The 18,983-nt window shown below is 44.4% G+C and overlaps 2 protein-coding genes across 5 annotated transcripts; one reads left to right on the top strand and one right to left on the bottom strand.

Moving 5' to 3' along the window:
- The first annotated feature begins 1,221 nt into the window (after positions 1 to 1,221).
- On the top strand, positions 1,222 to 7,609 carry LOC139643863 (methionine aminopeptidase 2-like). 4 transcript variants are annotated; one of them, XM_071519144.1, is made up of 11 exons: positions 1,222 to 1,396; positions 2,272 to 2,385; positions 2,610 to 2,672; positions 3,471 to 3,573; positions 3,896 to 4,057; positions 4,328 to 4,509; positions 4,740 to 4,834; positions 4,983 to 5,079; positions 5,171 to 5,274; positions 6,523 to 6,638; positions 6,880 to 7,609. In XM_071519144.1, the coding sequence occupies exons 1-11, from the start codon at positions 1,222 to 1,224 to the stop codon at positions 7,130 to 7,132; spliced, it is 1,464 nt and encodes a 487-aa protein (XP_071375245.1). In that variant the 3' UTR covers positions 7,133 to 7,609. The 4 variants fall into 4 exon arrangements, with proteins under 4 accessions (XP_071375245.1, XP_071375246.1, XP_071375247.1 ...); XM_071519145.1 differs by having other exon boundaries at positions 1,250 to 1,396; positions 2,275 to 2,385; XM_071519146.1 differs by having other exon boundaries at positions 1,250 to 1,396; positions 3,528 to 3,573.
- Positions 7,610 to 7,902: 293 nt separating this feature from the next.
- On the bottom strand, positions 7,903 to 17,746 carry LOC139643866 (netrin-4-like). The gene is made up of 10 exons (XM_071519150.1): positions 17,666 to 17,746; positions 16,772 to 17,328; positions 13,465 to 13,737; positions 12,581 to 12,707; positions 12,119 to 12,307; positions 11,025 to 11,232; positions 10,776 to 10,888; positions 10,547 to 10,615; positions 10,057 to 10,230; positions 7,903 to 9,587 (listed from the first exon to the last, which is right to left on the bottom strand). Exons 1-10 carry the CDS (start codon positions 17,724 to 17,726, stop codon positions 9,445 to 9,447), a joined length of 1,914 nt encoding a protein of 637 aa, XP_071375251.1. The 5' UTR covers positions 17,727 to 17,746; the 3' UTR covers positions 7,903 to 9,444.
- Positions 17,747 to 18,983: the final 1,237 nt, after the last annotated feature.

The following is an 18,983-nucleotide window of genomic DNA, read 5'->3' as shown; positions in this document are numbered from 1 at the left end:
GGTTTATCACCCCCACATGCTCCACCTGACAGCCTCTGCGCGTTCTGCTCTTCACTTTTTACTTCTTTAGTTAGGCTGTTGGCAGACTCATTCTCTAGATTACTACACAAGCAAAATGAGAAAAATGTTTTAGATTACGCATTCACAAACACTTTGAAGGATTAGTTGCAGTGGCATTAGAAATTACCTTTGTATTGTAGCTGCCAATCGCGTTCCTTTATTTGCCAAATTAAAATGCAAAATGTTGATTCGTGTGCCCTTACTTCGATCCCGTCCTGTTGGCTGGAGACAAGCAAATGAAATGGTTAATGTCTTGCAGTTTAGCCTACAGTCAGCACGATGAATCATTAGCCTACCTGGTCAAAGAAATACAATGGGCCAGCTTTGAATTCTCTCAGCGCACCAGGCGAAGTCATTATTTCCCGAAATAAATCCACCTTATTTTGTTCCAAAGATCTGACAAACTCAAAACGCAAGCTAAATCGTTGCAACAAAACCCTACAACAACAAAACACCCCCCTGGTAGGTGCGTCAGCGTTGTTCTGCCAAATCCACCTTTCCCTACTGTAAATGTAACCATTATCCATTCAGTTTGCTGGGCTTGTTGCTTGGATACATTGCGCTGCGCCCGTCTCCAAATTCTCCCGTTACGCACCATTAATGATCTACTCCGGGCATCAAATTGAAAGGCTATCCCTGACAATACAGACAGCAAAACATTACTCACTATTATAGATAAGGTGTCGAGCGTTTGGCAATTTGGAAACACAGGCGATGTGACACTTGAACCTCATCGGACGAGCTGCAGTCACAGGTGCACAGAGCCCAGTAACTTGAGATTCAGCAAGGACATAATTGGATGGGAATTGTGCTTGTGCACAGAGAAAGTGGTTATTCTAGCAAGCGTTGCAGCATTTACAGGTCATTTACCGAGGACAGGATATTCACACAGCCAGGCTTTTGAGGCTCCAACAGCATAAACATTGGGATACAGTATTTCCCTTAGCTGTATTTTTCATATTACTGATTATCATAAAATGCAGCCACTGTTCCCCCTGATTCCTTTGATGATAAATTAAAGTATTTGCTCCCCAGAAAGGGGAGGATCGTCTTCCTCTATTCGGGTCAAGTTGTTGCACAGAGATTGTCTAATAGCTCATTATTGGCTCAGCTGCCTCCAGCACACTTTCGGCTTTGACCACTGGAGGCTCCCAGCAGCTTATGCGTCACTTCATCTCTCAGTCGCTGATCATGGCGGAGCTACAGCCACAGAATGAAGTGGAGCCTCAACTTCTCAATGGGGACGACTTGAACCAGGAAAGAGAAGACGCAGATACCTCAGAATCAGTAAAGAAAAAGAGAAGAAAAAAGAAGAAGAATAAGGCTACCGCACTAGGTAAGAGGCATCACTTTGCGTTATAAAATCGTTGAGAAAATAGCGCAATATTGTCCCCTCTAGTGCCAAGCGATAGAGCAAGAGCATCAAATATGCGGGACAGGAGACTTTTCAACCTGTCAGAGGGTGCTCCTGTCCCAGCTGTCCCAGCACTGGAAGTGAACAGCTCCTGCCTGGGGCCAAGATGAGGATGCTCATCTGGAAATGGGACATTTTCTCAAAGCTGGAATTTGATATCAAAATTGATAGGATGCAGTCAGTTCAAGATATGGGTGGAATAAAATTTAATTCTACTCCAGATTAAATATGTTCTATCCTATAAATCCCCCCTAAGCTGCACGAAATTATGTAATAGAAGTATCCACAGTTTTGGTGCAATAAGATGACAACCACTGTTATGCAAAATAAATAAATAATAATAATTGCAGCCAAAACTAATTGACATATTTGCCTCATATTGTGGAAATAGAAAATCCTGCAGTTGCTGAACCTGCCCTAAGTGCATGTCAACTGTTGTACACACAGCACTGTCTCTGAAGGGCTAAATGTCATAATGCTGCAAAGTACATATGCCCTTGAGAATATTGATTCCCAAGGTATAGAAACAAATTATGCATGGACACTGCCAAGTTCTGATCACAGTGGATGCACTTTCGTAAAATGGCTCAGAACCATGAACCATTTACTCACTTTGTGTGTGTGTGTGTGTGTGTGTGTGTGTGTGTGTGTGTGTGTGTGTGCGCGTGTGCGTGTGTATGCATGCACGTCTGCATGCATGCATTTCTGTGTGCATGTCCATGTATGTGCTCGCATGCATGCATGTGCACGTGTGTGTGCACCTGCACATGCATGCATGAGGGTGTGTGACATTGCAGCAGGGACAAATGAGGCTGAGGGGGATGGAGAAGCCGGAGGTGTTGGTGATGTGATGAAACAGTTGGAGCAGCAAGCTCTGGAGGACAAAGAGAAGGAGGAGGATGGAGAAGAAGGTAACTCCTCTAGATTTCACCATCTTCAACTTCATCATCATCATCATCATCTGCAGTGGGGATTGTGCTGATCTTCAAGTCCCCAAATGCGCACAGTGGAATTCAGCTAGTTATATCTGCAATGTGATATCTGATTTTCTGTAACACACTGGGAATTGTGCCCAAGCCTCTGTCAATATTGCTCACCTTACAAAGTGTATTGAAACTAATGATGCTTTCAACAGATGGGGATGAGGGAGAGAACGCAGCTGGGAAAAAGAAAAAGAAGAAGAAGAAAAAGAAAGGATGTAAGCTTTGTTTGTCACTGCAGCAAAATTCTCCTCTGCAATCTACAAAAGATTTTATTTTGGCAACGTCTTTATTATTGTAAAGTAACAATAGCTGATGTTATATACAGTAGGTAAGGATTAGGTTGAATTCACTTTAACTCAATTCAGAATTCAAATTAAAACTGCAATTCACACAACAGTGATAGAGCATTTCTCAATAGATTGGATACCTGTAAGAACCTTGTTATAGCAAAAGATTTCCAGCGTTTGAATTTTGAAAAAAATCTGCTTCCCGAATTGACTGCGTTAGATTTGCTTTTTAATCATTTGCCAAATACAACAGGCGCACAGGGAATTTGACTTGGTTAAATGGTGCGACACATTACAACAGCGTTACACAATACAGGATCGACGCACTAGGATAAAGTGTAACAGGACCTCATGCAGTGCAGATAATACATATTGAATGACAACTCTTAACATAAACACCCTACACATATGCATTCAAAGCCAAGGAGTTGTTGCAGTGTAGCAGCATTGACATTACTTATTGACAGTAGGGAAGGAGGCAGTGATTGAATTGAAAATGATTGATCCTGACATATCAATATAACCCACTATATGATACAAGTACCATACCATTTACTAGTATTATTGAATGAATTTATTTACTGTAGGGTGGCTTACCTAATAACATTTGTCAGGGACAGTACAGTTAAAATATCAATGTACTGAATGTACAAAGGCTAACTCCTGTCTTCTTTGCTCTCTCCCTCCCCTTTTCTCTCCTTCTCCTTCTCTCTATCTGGGGCACAGTGAAGGGACAGACTGACCCTCCCTCAGTCCCTATTTGTGAGCTCTATCCCAACGGAGACTTTCCAAAGGGAGAGGAGTGTGAATATCCCCCATCAAAAGACGGGTGTGTGACCTCCACACTGTCCCTCGCACTCAGCAATAGTCTACCACAGTGTGACATGCTTAGCTTTTATTTAGGTCTCTATGCTTTATGCTACCTCATACTGGAAAACATAATGAAGTGTGGTGTATGCTGTGTGGTTTCATTTCCTATTCAGCAGCAATTTGGCATATTAGGCCTCAGTATATAAAGTACCAATGGCACTTGCACCTCTGCAGAGTTTCTACAAGAGCACGGCCGGATATTATCCTCATTACAAACATTTGCATAATGAGAAAATAACGAACACCTCCTCTCTGTGACACACCTGCCTGTCCCCCGCCAGGCGCAGCGCAGCGTGGCGGACCACCAACGAAGAGAAACGGGTGCTGGACAAGGCCAACGAGGAGATGTGGAGTGATTTCAGGCAGGCGGCCGAAGCGCACCGGCAGGTCCGCACCTACGTCAGGAGCTGGATCAAACCAGGGATGACCATGATTGACATCTGGTGAGACACACACTGAAATATTGTCCTTGAGCCCTTTTTTATGGGACCTCAATCCGGCCCCTTCAAGACCGGACACGGTTGAGACTGACATTGAGGTGGTTTCAGCAGTTCTTTGTCCTGGCCTGCAACAAACCATTTTCAAATTGTCAAGGAAAGCAGAGGGACTGCTAACCTGTGGGGTTTTCAACCTCTTCTGGATGCTTTATCTGCCGTGACAATAGTCCCATTGTCCTTGTCATCCCTTTGTGCTGCTTTCTGTGTCTCTGGCAGTGAGCGACTGGAGGACTGCTCCAGGAGGCTGATCAAAGAGAATGGGCTGAAGGCCGGCCTGGCCTTCCCCACCGGCTGCTCCATCAACCACTGTGCTGCCCACTACACCCCGAACGCAGGAGACCCCACCGTGCTGCGCTACGACGACGTCTGCAAGATTGACTTTGGAACGCACATCAACGGTGAGGACCGGCTAATACGAGTTTAGGTTTCCTCAAGTTATGTTTTACTGTTTTACTCGTTATTATTACGGTAAAATCTCTAAAATTTTGATTGCACGATAATTCTTCATGCATGAAAATAAACAGTTGTTGTAAGTTAATTAACTGCCTGTTTTCTAAATTAATATAATTTCCATACCTACTGCAAAAGAAACACCTGTTATAAATAACCAATATGCTTGATTTTCCAGGTCGAATAATAGACTGTGCCTTCACCGTCACTTTCAATCCAAAGTATGACAGGCTGCTGGAGGCTGTGAAAGATGCCACCGACACCGGCATCAAGGTAACGCAGCTCTTTCACCCACGCACGGTGCTTCTGAACGCTGCTTATAAATAAAAGGATGTGCCAAAGCTTATTTACCATCTAGGCTGTCTGGATGTGAAGAATAATGCTATTTACCCATGTTAGTGTAAACACCTCTCTGCCCCAGTGTGCAGGAATTGATGTGCGCCTGTGCGACGTTGGCGAGACCATTCAGGAGGTCATGGAGTCTTACGAAGTGGAGATAGATGGGAAAACATACCAAGGTAATATGAGGTCATTTATCACCCTTTCTTTATGTAAAGGTTCAATGGCGTTTCATATTCATCAAACCTCTATGTGCCGTTCTTTTCACAGTGAAGCCAATCAGGAATCTCAATGGCCACTCTATTGGACCGTACAGGATACACTCAGGCAAGACAGTCCCTATTGTAAAAGGTGGAGAGGCCACAAGGATGGAGGTTTGTATACTGATGTACACAGCTTAACATTCATTCCATAGTGCAGCTCACATAAATTGAATGCAATCAAATAGTTGGATGTGATTATCAGGAGCACGAAACAAGACAATGGCCTCTGTTGATCTTTTTACTGGTGTGTCTGAAATTAAACCTTTCTTCGCTGTTTGCCCTTTGCCTACAATTCAGGCCTTTTTAAAACTTAAGTGTAACTGGAAGAACTTGTGGCTGGTTAGAGTTACGATGGGGTGTGGAGAGCAGTTCCAATCCACTGCTCTAACAGCTTCTTAGTCACCCTATTCAGCACTTTAATTACCCCTTTAATGGAATTACCAGCCGCATCAAGTGGCAACGCGTGTTAAAACGCCAGCCCCCAATTGCACCTTAGGAGCATTGAATTGTGGGCATCCAGGGTTCATTAACAGGCTGGTGTCTCACCAAGGAGAAACGCTGCGGCTTGTTGCTATCTGCGGAGTCAAAATACATTTCCTGAGTCTACACTTGATATGTCACTGAGGCCCACACTCCCACCGCACACCCACACAGCTGCAATGCATAACTCTATTTGGACAGAACTGAGCATTTTAATTGGCAAGTTGCTGAGTCAAGCTTTTTACCTGATGGTTCCAGGGGAGTGAGGGGGGGGGCGGGGCAGGAGGGGTGCTGCTGATGTGGCAGCTTTGCGTGTTGTATTTTTAGCTGAAGTGTGTTGGTGTAACAAGGCCATTACCCTCTTTGTGATCAGAGAGCGCACGGCTGGAGTGGCAGCTGGGCGTGCCGCGGGGCTGCTAGCACTTTGACTGATTATCGGTGCAGCGAGAGAGGGTGTCGCAGTGTTATCAGCTAATACCACAGGGACTCCCAACAACCGCCACGCGCTGATAGAGACGCAAAACGCCAATGGAGCCCAGCCACTCAACTCACAGAACACACTGCTCCAGAAAGGACACTACTGTCCTTAATAGACTGCACATGAACATGTCAGCCGTTGACATCTTGAGTTATTGATTCAATTTACTCTGAGTCCCCCTGGGAAAAAAAAAAGTCTACTCACAGAGAGTTTTTTTTTTTCAATGACCTTCAATAACATTATACCCATTGAACCATTATCATTGTTTCCATAAAGCTGTATAGATGCACTTTTCATAAAACACACCACGTAATAATATATGACAGATGTCCTAGACAGTTCCACGTTTTGCTACAGCAGCCAAAGTTGAGTGTTTTCTGTCTTTTCTTGCTGCCTCTCAGGAAGGTGAAGTTTACGCCATTGAGACATTTGGCAGTACAGGAAGAGGTGCGGTCCACGACGACATGGAGTGCTCACATTACATGAAGAACTTCAACGTTGGACACGTGCCAATAAGGTTGACTCCGCTGCCTTCTTCTCATCTCAGTGTCGATGTGCAAAATATTGATTCTGAAAATTATTTATAGGTTGATTTGCTCCTCACATTCTCTCCTCAAAGAAAAGAAACTAAAGCGACAAAAGAAACTAATTGTGAATAGGGCATAATTTGTTGGCTAACATCTATAGATACGATGTACAGTTTGTCAGTTTGTCTCAATTTTCCCCTCTGTTTTCCCTCTGTTCTCACTGTGCCGCAGACTTCCAAGGGCTAAACATCTGCTGAATGTGATCAATGAGAACTTTGGCACCTTGGCCTTCTGCCGCCGCTGGCTGGACCGCCAGGGCGAGAGTAAGTACCTGATGGCACTGAAGAACCTGTGTGACCTTGGCATCATAGACCCGTACCCCCCTCTCTGCGACACCAAGGGCAGCTACACCGCCCAGTATGAGCACACCATCCTACTCAGGCCCACCTACAAGGAGGTAGTGAGCCGCGGAGACGACTACTAAGCATGCGCCAAACCCCAGGCGAACCAGGAAGAGCATGACAGCTCAGAGACAACAAACCTCTTCAGACTGATAACAATTATGCAATATTTCTGTGACCTAAATTTCCGTTGCTTGAGTCCTACCTTTAGATAATTGTTTTGGCAAGAGCAAGAGACTGGTGTCATGGCAGTAGCTTACTTGTATGTTTCTTTTCCAAAGGATCAAGCCAATAGATTAAGGGCATATCGTATAAGAAATGTAGTGTTATTATTTAGGGTATATTTTGCCGTACTGCTTTTAGAAAATATGCAAAAGAAATATATGCAAAAGAATCATGCAAAAAAGGTTTTGGCGAACACTTTCGCCTAATAAAGCTATGCTTCAAAGCCTTGTTAAGACCTTGTGGGAGAAAAAGATAACTGCTGTGAAAGTATTTATATTTATATATTTCTTTGCTCTATTTTAATTTGAGGCAGTTTTATAAGAAATAAATTGTTATAAATCTTACATTGATTGCTGTGTCCATATGTACAAGAGCCTTAAAAGTATGACTATTTGATTCTGTGAAATTGTTCATCACACAAATAGTGTAAAAGTGTATTTCTCATTTTTAACCAAAGGAGGGCGGTATTAAAACATGGGTTAAACTTCCACCAGTCACCTCTAGTACCAGGCTATTGATAGCCTTGAGCCTCAATATAACATGACCATGAAACAAAATAGACTTCTCCCAGAAGCGTTAAGAATGAGCACAATGGTGTGTTGTTTATACAATACCATAGATTCAGTATGGAACAAAAAAAACATATAGGACACACAAAAATAGCATTACAAATGTCACATTGAAGCCAGAATACTTCCATGCACCCCAAATCACCATTTTGTCCTTTACATGCAATTTCCAGCCCATTTCTCTTAGTTTGGTAAAGTCTTTGGGGCAAGGACGTGGGCAGCGATGTCACGGCTGAGGAATGCATCATGTCTCCACGCGGAGTCTGTCCTTCTCCTTGGAGACAGCAGACAGGCCTATTCTTAACTGGGCCTGGCTCAAATATGGCCTGTGGACTCTAGATCTGATACACTGTGACGTCAATTAATACCCAGCCTTTTAATACATATTTATTTTGGGGTAGCAGGAGTCGCTGGCCAAAGAGAGAAACACATGTGAGTTGGTGTACACACACACACAATCTCCCTCTCCCCCTCTCTCTCTCTCTGTCTCTCTCTCTCACACACACACACACACATACACACTGGTGCACTCAGGGTCAGGTTGGAAGAGGCCTTCTCCAGTGAATCCCTTCATATGGAATGGAGCTGAAGCAGGTCTTATGAGGACAGCAGGTCATCGAGTCCTCATTGAGTCAAGTCTGACTTAAGCAACCTGACAATGATCCACTCACGTAAGCGAAACAGTTGGAGGGGGCGGATGTTAAGAGTAAGCTCGGTTCTGACTGAGAGCGTCTTTGTCAGTTGCGTGTCCCCGGGACCAGAAGGTGGAGCCGAGTGTGTTTTGCTCTCGTCAGACAGCAGGAGGCCGAGTGCCGGAGCGGACAGAGCTGCTCACATTAAGCCGCCTGCTTCCTTTTAATGTTTTTTTCATCCTTTCTCCCCCTCCAGGAGTTACTTGTTCTGACCTGCACAGTCCCAGACTCCCTGCCAAGGACATCAAGCACACACACACGCGCGCGCATGCACACACACACACACCCGGTACACACATTCTGATGTTGATTCATTCATGATTTATCACCAATAACTGTGAGACGACAAGGATAATTCAGTCTGTGCCTTTGCAAGATTTCAAAGTAAACAGCTCTCAATGAAATAGATATAGAAGGACATGACTGTGTTTTGGCTCATCAACTTTGACAGTTATTTTGGCCAGGATATGGAGTATAGTTGAGACTTAAACACATATTCCTTATTGCTTTATAAATAACCTAGAAAGAATTATGAGCTAAGGCATATCATAACACGTGAATGAAATTCCAACATCCAACTTTGTCTCTGACAAAATTCTTAATGGCTTGAGTTTGACTTCTTTCATCCTGTAGGTGACTGTAGTCTGCCAAGGCTTGTGCTCTACTTGCTTCTACCACAGGTTAACAACAGCAGCAGCAGCCTTGTAGTGTCCTAGAGTGTCTTACTGGGCCTGTGGATCAGCTTTGGAAGCAGAAGAAACAGTGAAATCCCTGGAGTAGGCGTGGGTTTTTGCTTTCACTTCAGCGTCCAAGCAATGCCTAATTCAAAGAGTTGCTCATCTTGGCCATTCTCTCACTCATCTAATCGCGCTAGGCCTCTTGCTTTCCATCCCCGTCCTTGGCGCTGCCCTACCGGCGGCCACAGTCTTTCCTGAGGATGTGGAGGAGCTTGTGTCCCAGGCTGGACTTCCACGGTTTGACCAGGCTCTTGGTGTTGACCATCAGTCGGCCGGTGCTCCAGTCCTCATGACCGGCCACCACATAGTCTGTTCCTGAAGAGGAGAAGAGAGAGAGCAGAGCATAAGCTGCTGCCTTATTGAATTTCAAGTCTAGTGAGCATTTCACTAGATACACAAAACAGGAGTAAAAAATTACTGTGGGGCGCACCTTATGTAAAAAGTGCACACATTACTATACAACTATAATAACTAGCTCATTATTGTGCTTATATAAAAAAGCTTGAATGAATGTTGCCAAAAAATTATCATTGTGAAGGGCAGGTTGTGAAATAGTCTCATAACAAAGAGATGGCTGTAATCTTTAAGCTGTAAATGTCCACTCTAAAAGAGTGATGTTAGGACATTGGCTCCCACTCAAAGGTTCCTTGAGCAGCGACAAAGATCTGCTATTCAGCACAAAGCTGGCAGATTGTCCACTCGAGAGTCGACTAATTAGGAAGTCAGAGGAAAGCTTGCGCATTGTGAGCAATAAAGTTTCTCATTGGAACTGACTGTAGCCGACCTGGGTTGAGGATGGGACAGGTGCAGCCCTGCGTGGTCCAGGACTCTGGGTAAAGGGTGATCCCTCCCCTCTGGATCTTCATCTGTGGGTTCTGGTACAAAACCTTCTTGACTTTCACCTCCACCTCTGCATGGGAGCCTTTATCGTGAGCCGACACCACCCTCACCATCAGCACTACCAGGGCAAAACAAACAGCGATTCAATGATTCAGCTCTGTTGGGAACACTACAAAACTACAAAATGCAACGTGTCAGTATTAACGTTCCACTACTTAAACTTTCGCCCTTTTGCACTGAAGACTTTTCAACACCTTTCAAAGCTTGGAATCACTAGCCAAGATGTCAAGTGGAACAACCAGGGTCATTTTTCAACATTTGGATCTCTTGGGTTTTAAAGCAGCCATTATGTTCTCAAACGGCCTCACCCTCCAAGACTGTCATGGTTGGCTCACACAACGCTGAATCGATTCCCTGTGTCAAATACCACTTACCGTAGTCATACTCCATAGCGCAGAACAGTTTAGGACTGCCAAGGGTCACTTCAACACACTCGCATTTCTCTGGGAAAATGAAACATGATTATGATTGATCAGATTCATAAGGTTCATGTGAATCATATAATTTTGATTTATACATTTCATACATCTAAGCAGCCACATTAGTATCTGCGTGCGTGGATGAGAGTGGAGTGTGTTCTGTGTGATATGACCTGTGACTCACCAGAGTGGTGCAGTGCAGAGAAAAGCTCCTCTACCCTAAAGAGTGCCGGCTCACTATTACTGCTGCTGTGTCCCATGTGGCCAGTGGCTGTATAGAAGACCTCCACATCTGAGCTGTGCCGCAGAGTCAGAGCCAGAGGCAGAGGCAGCATTCAGTGTTAATAATCCAGAATGTACTTTATCTCTTATAGTGCACATCACTTATACGTATAAATATACATTGGCTATAGTATTAAGTATTGGCACTCACCCAGATATGCAGTCCCCGGTGTAGGGATCACAGTCCCCCGCACAGTCACATGGACGGCAGCCATATTCATGGAGCCCCCAGTATCCCATCATGCAGCTGTCACAGCGGGGGCCTCCAACACCCGGCTTACAAGTGCACTCCCCGTTGCTTGGGTTACAGAGGGTGCTACCACCTGACAGGACCGAGCCTACAAGGTGGCAAGAACAGGCTGCACAGGGGAGGGATGACAGAACAGGAGGATTGCATGTTAACGTCTCTGTATGCAAGTCTGCTTACTCCGCTCAAGAAGACACGTCTCCTTATCCCCACATAAACATACAAGCACACAGTATACATTATGCGCATCCATGTGTGCAAAGGCCACACACATATACACAAGCACAAACAAACACATACATATTTAGAGTGCATATACAGTAAATTCCCGTGACAATATGAAAACAAATCCATTCTATCAACCTCCTGTAACCAGGGACAAGAGGGGATTATGTACTCCGCTCGGACAACACGCTTTACGCAGCTGCAGCATAAACAAACAGTAAATCATTCCCTCTCCGCGCTGTCAGACTCGCTGCCTGATGGTCCCTTCTGATGACAGATTGATTTTTGTTTCAGACTCGCTTCATTTGTTTCCAAAAACGGCGTGTTTGTGCTTAAAAATGCTGCAGCATGCCTGGGGAAAAGGGCAGGAATGGGAAAAATGTGCTCGCATGGACCATGGGAAATTCCTCCATTGTTTGCAATTACTGTCACATTCCAAAAAAGTTATGTCTCCTTCGCTCCTACTGAGGAGCGGACTGGAGTCAGCTAACTATCTTATCATTGACAAGGCAACTACAGTGACTCAGAAAGGTCTTGGAGAAAATACCCTCATCAAAGAGATCAATCGGTTTTAATCTGGGTGGTCAACACAAAATCAAATCTCCATTACTAATCTCTCTATCAAAAGCTACCCGTCTTAATTGGAATTTTCAACTGGCAGTCACCCAGGTAGTGTTATGGTTGGAAGAGAACAGAAGCTTTATTCGCCCATGGATACTCCCAGAGCAAAGATACCCCGAGAGGAAGAGAGTTAGAGTGCTATAGGGCCTTACGTCTGCAGGAGTCGGGGGCGGTCTTTGGTCTGTTGGGATCTCTGAAGAAGCCCTTCTCACAGTTCTGGCAGTGGCGGCCCTCTGTGTTGTGGCGGCAGTCGTCACACACGCCCCCGCTCCGCCGTCCCGATGCCAACCACAGCCCACGATTGAAGTGACAGCTCTTGGCGTGGCCGTTACACTTGCACTCTGCGTTAGGATGGATGTAGGCAATGAAAGAGAGGTTATGAATTCCTTTGCTCATCTCTGACTTTCAAAGCCCTAGTGATTGCAATGACAACTGTTAGCTGTCGTGATAAGAGTCATTTCTCTGTTATTCGTCTTAGCTGAAGGTCCTTATGAATACATTAGCGTCTAAAAAAACTGTAATCTGATTTATGATACATAATAAATTTATTGCAGAAATAAGTGCACATGCTGTGTGTCCTACACTGCATTTGACTCTGTTGCCCCTTCACTCACTCCGGCACTCGTGTGGTGTCCCCTGGATGCCGTTGGCAGCCTGCCAGGGTTGGTCATTGTAGAGAGGTGCACAGCGCTCGCAGTGGTCACCGGCTGTGTTGTGTCTGCAAACACACTTCCCATGGACCTGCCAGACAATGGCACATTATTTTAGCTGCATGCACACAGAAACGCATACACCCTATGTGCTTCTGCTACTAAAAACCTGGAGCTGCTGCAAGTATTGCGTGCACTGAATTGGCTTCAGAGGAGTTTTAGTGCCACATGATCTTTTCAACCCCTCCCAGAAACATTTCTTGGGGAAATGCTGCGAATAAAGTGCTGAATTACACAAGCGCTTAGCAAGCTGTATTGTAACATACCAACCTTTCAATATACAGTCGCTGTGGTTTCAGACTGTGCAGCTTATTATGTGTAACATGACTACAGCACCTTAAGCCATGTTGGTATTCAGCTAGTGTTTCTATTCTCCATTTACAGTAAAGACAATAACATGACAGAGACTATGGGTTGTTAAAGCATTAGGTTTAACGCCATAATTAAGGTTTCCACATCCTTAAATCCCTGTAATAGTAGGTAAAAGCTGCAGCCTGATATCCAGTCTTCACTATAGCCTTCAGCTTCGCCAGCACATACCACGGCACAGCTGAGTAACCAGGGAGTGGTGGGAACACAACCCCAACCCTTCTACCCCCAATCCCAACACACAAACAAACAAATATGGAGAAAAAACACAAGGCATAAACAGACGTGGCATTACACAACACAAGTGTTTTCACAACAGAGCAAACTATGCATGGAGAGCTTTGTTTTGGTCGTTGTTAGTGGAGCGTCAGACACCTGTGATCTGTGTTTAGTCTAGTTTAGTCTTCCAAATCACTCACCATATTAGCAGTCCTCTGCTGGCTGGGATGATAGCCACTGGCTGGCACGCAGTGCTCTGCATGCCCATTACAGAGGCAGCTGCCTTTGACGATGAAGTCATAGATGGCGTAATGGTCTGTGGGCAGAGCGGGGGCACTGGGACGTTTGGCCTGGCAGGGACACGGCTGGCGCTGGAGCAGACGGACTCTCAGGTTGGTGACCATAAGCTGGTGCTGGGCAGCTGGCCCATAGGGATCCACAGAGTGCCAGGGCGACAAGGCACGATAGATCACCTTAGAGGCGGGAGGAGGAAACAGAAAAACCCCATAAAAATCTCTCAAAACCTGTGTTGCTCCGCTTGGAGATTTTCTAAAAGGTGAAAAAGGCTGATCCTTGTGGAAACAAAGACAGACCGTGACGAAAACACAAATCATGTCAGTTTCTGTTCCTTGCTCTGCCAAATAAAAAACAGGCATCAATCTGGTTTTCCTTTCATGCTGCTCAAATAGCTGCTATTCTAGGAAAATCTGAGTTGTTCCAAAGTAAACATGGCTAAATAGTTCCTGTTCTGCCTCTTTCCAATTTTGCAGCAATGTTGAATGTTGATCATTCAGACACATCCTCTCTGTCTATGAAAAGGAATACTGATATAAAAAAAAGTTTACATGTATTCATTATTGTTCATCATAACATCAGGAAAGAAAACAGGAAAGAAAACAGTCGGCAGATATTTTAATTGTTGGATGGTATTCAAACTCTTTATCCCAGTAGTTTCAGAGCTTTGACGCACGCTATAGCAAGACACAAAAATCCATAGCACTGATGTTTGGAGGTGCCATAAAAATCCATGAACAAGTACAGGAAGTGTGTGAATAAATGCTGGACCCTTAAACGTATCAATGTGGACAAAATGTGTCATCCTGAGCCAATTCAGTCACACTAGAACCTCAACTCTGACCTATCAAACATAGCAGTACTCCAGCTGCAAACTGGCAGGGTCAACTTTATATCTACTATCCATAGTCAGTATGTCTTGTACTGTCCATTTGCACTGTATGTGAGAGCCTCTTGTTACTGTATGTGTCATTGTGTACTGTGAAACCCTGTAGGTTGTCAGCACAGCAATGCCAACAAGAAAAAATCATGTACATTAATTGCACTTGACAATTAAAATGATTCTGATTATCTCATTACTACAAGCAGAAGAGTTTCAGCGGATGGCTTAAATTTCTAAACCAAATGCCTGATATCTGTAGTATTGGCTATATGACTGAACCCCTTCTGTTTTCACACAGTGGGATCAACTTTGGGGGTTTCCTTTGAGTGTCTGCACAGACAGAGAGACACTAATTATAAAGGGTGAGGGGCTTACGCAAGAGAGCTGACATAGCAAACCATATACTTGTTGCAAATACACTGCAATTATGAGATCAGTCAAAGCCATATATTCATTCAGACATTCAACCAGAACCCCCAACTTGGTCTGGGGCCCTTTGGAGCAAAAACAAAAAAGCTATGTTGGCCAGCTCTCTCTCTCTCTCTCTCTCTCTCTCACCATCTGTGTGAATGAAGCGGGATGCTCATGAATAAACCATAGCTGGCTATCTGGCTCAAACCTCCCTCTGATGATACAGCATGTCCAAAAATGCTTTGGGACAACATCAGAGGGATGAGTGAACATTGATATTCTATCCATGCGTGTCGTAGCTGTTTGCGGCTTAGAAAGTATCCCTAACAAAAAAAGAGTCCTCCACGGCCCATCAGAGGAGATCCGTTTACAAAGCGTGGCCATTTGTTTGTTCAATGCTTTGTGTGACATCATGAGGTGAGTACTGAATGCAACACATGGTGGACGTTATTGCTGCAAAGTGTTGGGGGAATGTCTGACAGCGTGTTTTGATGCGGTGACTCTCAGATCTCTCTTAGAAATAAAACCACAATCCAATATTCCAAAACACCTCTACAATCAGATCCTGCCTCTCCTCTGCTGATCTGGGAAAAGTAATCCATGCCTTTATTTCATAACGCTCGGATTACTCGAACTCACTCCTGTCAAAGTGAGAGCTCCCTCAACTGTCTGCAACTGGTGAGAAGCACTGCAGCCACACTTCCAACCGCAACCATGAGACACGATCGTATTAAACCCCATTCTAGCTTCCCTGCACTCCCTTCCTGTCAATTTTAGAATTGATTTTAAAATCTTTCTGTTAGTTTTTAAGGCTCAGTGAGGTCTAGCTCCATCTCAGACCTTCTCTCCCCTTATGAGTCTGATTCTCAGTCAGCTCCCCTCTTGATGTCCCTTGATCCAGGCTGAAAACTAAAGGTGACCGGGCTTTCACAGTCAGAGCCCCTTTGCTTTGGAACAGCCTCAGGTTTGCAGAGTCTGTGCTGTCTTTTATATCCCTGCTTAAGACCTTTTATAGAAAACCATATTGTGATTTTATTGTCTCAGCTTTATTCTATTTTTGTCTTTCATTTTTCAGTTTCTGCCTGTCTGATTTTCTGTTTTACTTCCTTGTTTCCACAAAGCTCTTCATAGCTCTCTCTGAGCTTCCTTCTCGCACCTCAAAGCTGATTGTTTGACCTCTCACAGCTCAAAGAAGACATTGGGATACCATATGATTAAAGCAATCTTTTTATCCATATTGTTCATAGTAACTTGCTGCAGATGCTTCATTGCACTCAAGGCAAAAAAAATAAATCACCCTAAGACTTATCATGTAGCAGGAGAGATGGGTCACACGAGATGACTGAAAGAGATGACTGTGACACGTAATTGTGTTAAAAGTTGGAAATCAGAGGAGAAGGTAAAGAATAGAGTACAAATGTTTCAGCCTTTGGCTTTCATCAGTGTACTCCACCCTCTCTCTTGCCACATGCACAACATCCCAACCACAACAAATTTTCCAGTATTAATAAGTGATGTTTTTCAGTGACAGTTATTTTCAGTTGACAACTGTTGACTGGAGGGTTGTTTGTCCACTCATTGAGCTGATATGGCTCTGAACCATCTAAACGTCATGAGCTTGGAATTATGAGGCTCTATCTGACTTTTCAGCAAAATTGAGTTATGTGGATAATTTTTTTAAAGAACCTTTTGGGGTTATATATCTAAAAAATATATAAAGTGCGTAACACTTTTGCCAGATGGTATGTGAAACCTTTGTTGCTCAATATCTCAGAACTGCACTCCACCCAGATAGATCTTTATAATTCCAAGCTCTCAGTGTTAAATCTACTTTGATGGGTGTGAATTTATCTACTGTATAGTCATAGTTTTGATTTTTTACACACCCAGGGTTAAATTAACCCTGACAATTCACTCACCTCTCCTCTGGTACATGGGAATGCTCCTGAATACTTGGAGGTGCAAGCTGCCCCATTCTCCTCGACCGGACTGTCCTCTGCCAGGCCGAAGGCCCCCTCACAGTCCCTGGCAAAATACCTGAGGGCCTTCCATGAGCGCCCACGGTCCTGGGAGCGCTCCAGCACCATGGCAGCAGGGCGGGGCGAGCGAAACACCAGGATGAGATGGGTGAGGTAAAACTCCGTCTCCAGGTCCAGCTGCAGAGTCTCCTCCTTCACCCCCTCCGCCGACTGCCACCAGGTGTCGGGGTAGCGGAACGAGGAGTCGCTCATGGCGGAGGGCGGGTGCGCCTGGCCGGGGATGGCAGCGTTGCACTTGCTGCATTTTGCCGCCGAGCAAGACTCCCGGCTATGTGGGGCAGCAGCCTGCTTGTAAAAGCAGTAGGGCTCCGAGGAGTTGGAGCCACAGACCGACTGGGTCGTCAGCACTCTACCCAGGGCCAAGTTTCCCATGCGGGGGTTGCAGGCTCGGCCGGCGCAGCGGCTCTCCACGGCTGCACCTTTGGGTTTAGAGGAACCTGATAGGACAAGACAGAGTTGCATGGACTTCAATAAAAGTTTGTGTCAATGTGAGACAAAAAATAGGGCAGTTTTAAGTGACAATAATGCAATGACAGTCCTATATGTGTAGCTCAATAGTAGAGTATGCCTAAGCAAGGTTGCGGGTTCGAGCCCCACTTGTCCCCTCCATAACCCCTCTGACCCCCTTTACTAAAAATACTTGCACTCGTGATGCTGCAAGGCAGGTTACATAAAAGCGTCTACCAAATACCTCATGACTGTTTTTGATTTATTTACATCTTCAAAGTGCGTGCATTTCTGTCTTCATTGTAACGCACAGTGGGTCGCACTCACCGGCCAGAAGAGGAGAGGATGCGCACATCTGGATCATGACAAGTAAAGTCCACAGTCTCATCCTGAAAAATGTTGTAGTTCTGGTCTACATTAAGTCTGCTGTTTACGGACGACTGGTGTCTGTTTGGCGAATGAAGTAGCGCGCCTCCAACAGCTTCATCCAAGGATTGCCAAAACTTATTTATCCGACATGTTGCTTTCCGAAATAAAATTAACTACTTAGACCGATAAACAATCATACTATCCCGACGTAGACTTCAAAAAAACACTTTAGAATTGAATTTAGGTGTAATTATGTCTATTATTGTTTTCGAATGCTCCGTTGAATTTTAATATCTGTGAAGGTCTGCAGTCATTATCCTTTAATTGTTCCATCCCACACCCTTCAAAGTTCAACTTTGCTATGGAGCCTTCATTGACATTTGGGAATATGAGGAGGTGGGAAGCACCGCCCTACTTCTCGTCTATTCCAGACCCCTCCCACCCCGACCCTTAAAATCAGACTTTGCAAAACAGACAATACCATCACCATTTCAAACAGACTTGATGCTATTATGAACTTACTTCCCATGTTAAACACTTTGACACGATTTTTTAAACGGGTGTTTTTCTGAAACGTTTGATGATCATATTCATAATAAGGTCATTATACATTTAAATGAACACTTATCTACCTTACATAACAGACCAATTTTGCCACCACCAACCCAAAAATAAGTGTTTGGCCCAAGCAGCTAGAACTCCTTTCTTAATGGAAAGATTTCTTCATCAGTTTCTTCTTAATGGAAAGACTTATTCATCAGTTTCTTCTAAATGGAAAGACTTATTCATCAGTTTCCCAGAGTATCAAAGCATTATTCATTCATCTTATGGTCAAAAGCAATCAAACGTGTGGGAAGTTTAGATTGCCTCCACAAACCACCCAGGCACTTGAGCACTAGTAACCGATAAGTGTGCCATTGTGTTGCATTCCTGCTACATATCACCACTTATTACTAACTGCCACTCATTAACCATCTCTTACCTGCCTTGTCAGACAGACAACAGCCCTGGACCTGGGGGTCGCACGACCCTTGACCCCAATAATCAGCCATTTGCAAGCTAGTTGTTTACCTCACCAGTGACATCACCTCAGTGTGTCAAAAGAGACATTTCAAGAAAAGGGTATATGATACCAAATGTGCATCTGTCAGTGCCAGTTAAGTAAGAGCCATTTGATACCATGTAAAAGCTTTATGAGGTGAGCAGATTGAGAGAAATTGGGGTGGACATGCAGCGAATGACTGATGTGAGAAGATGAATAAGGGAAGGGATGTCT

This window comes from Centroberyx affinis, unplaced genomic scaffold (assembly GCF_046629955.1).
Source record: "Centroberyx affinis isolate AG114_WGS23_722 - 3 ecotype Tasmania unplaced genomic scaffold, CSIRO-AGI_Caff_v1 ptg000664l_1, whole genome shotgun sequence".
Taxonomy (NCBI): domain Eukaryota; kingdom Metazoa; phylum Chordata; class Actinopteri; order Beryciformes; family Berycidae; genus Centroberyx; species Centroberyx affinis.
Note: the sequence above shows the minus strand (reverse complement) of the source record. Positions and strands in the feature narration are given on the sequence as shown.

Bases quoted from the DNA above. Each gene is read 5' to 3' on its own strand.
- LOC139643863 (XM_071519144.1), top strand. From the start codon at position 1,222: ATGCGTCACTTCATCTCTCAGTCGCTGATCATGGCGGAGCTACAGCCA. The intron at 2,386-2,609 runs GTAACTCCTCTA...TGCTTTCAACAG, and splicing joins GGAGGAGGATGGAGAAGAAG to ATGGGGATGAGGGAGAGAAC. The intron at 2,673-3,470 runs GTAAGCTTTGTT...TCTGGGGCACAG, and splicing joins GAAGAAGAAAAAGAAAGGAT to TGAAGGGACAGACTGACCCT.
- LOC139643866 (XM_071519150.1), bottom strand. From the start codon at position 17,726: ATGAGACTGTGGACTTTACTTGTCATGATCCAGATGTGCGCATCCTCT. The intron at 17,329-17,665 runs GTGAGTGCGACC...TTGTCCTATCAG, and splicing joins ATCCTCTCCTCTTCTGGCCG to GTTCCTCTAAACCCAAAGGT. The intron at 12,308-12,580 runs GTGAGTGAAGGG...ATCCTAACGCAG, and splicing joins GACACCACACGAGTGCCGGA to AGTGCAAGTGTAACGGCCAC.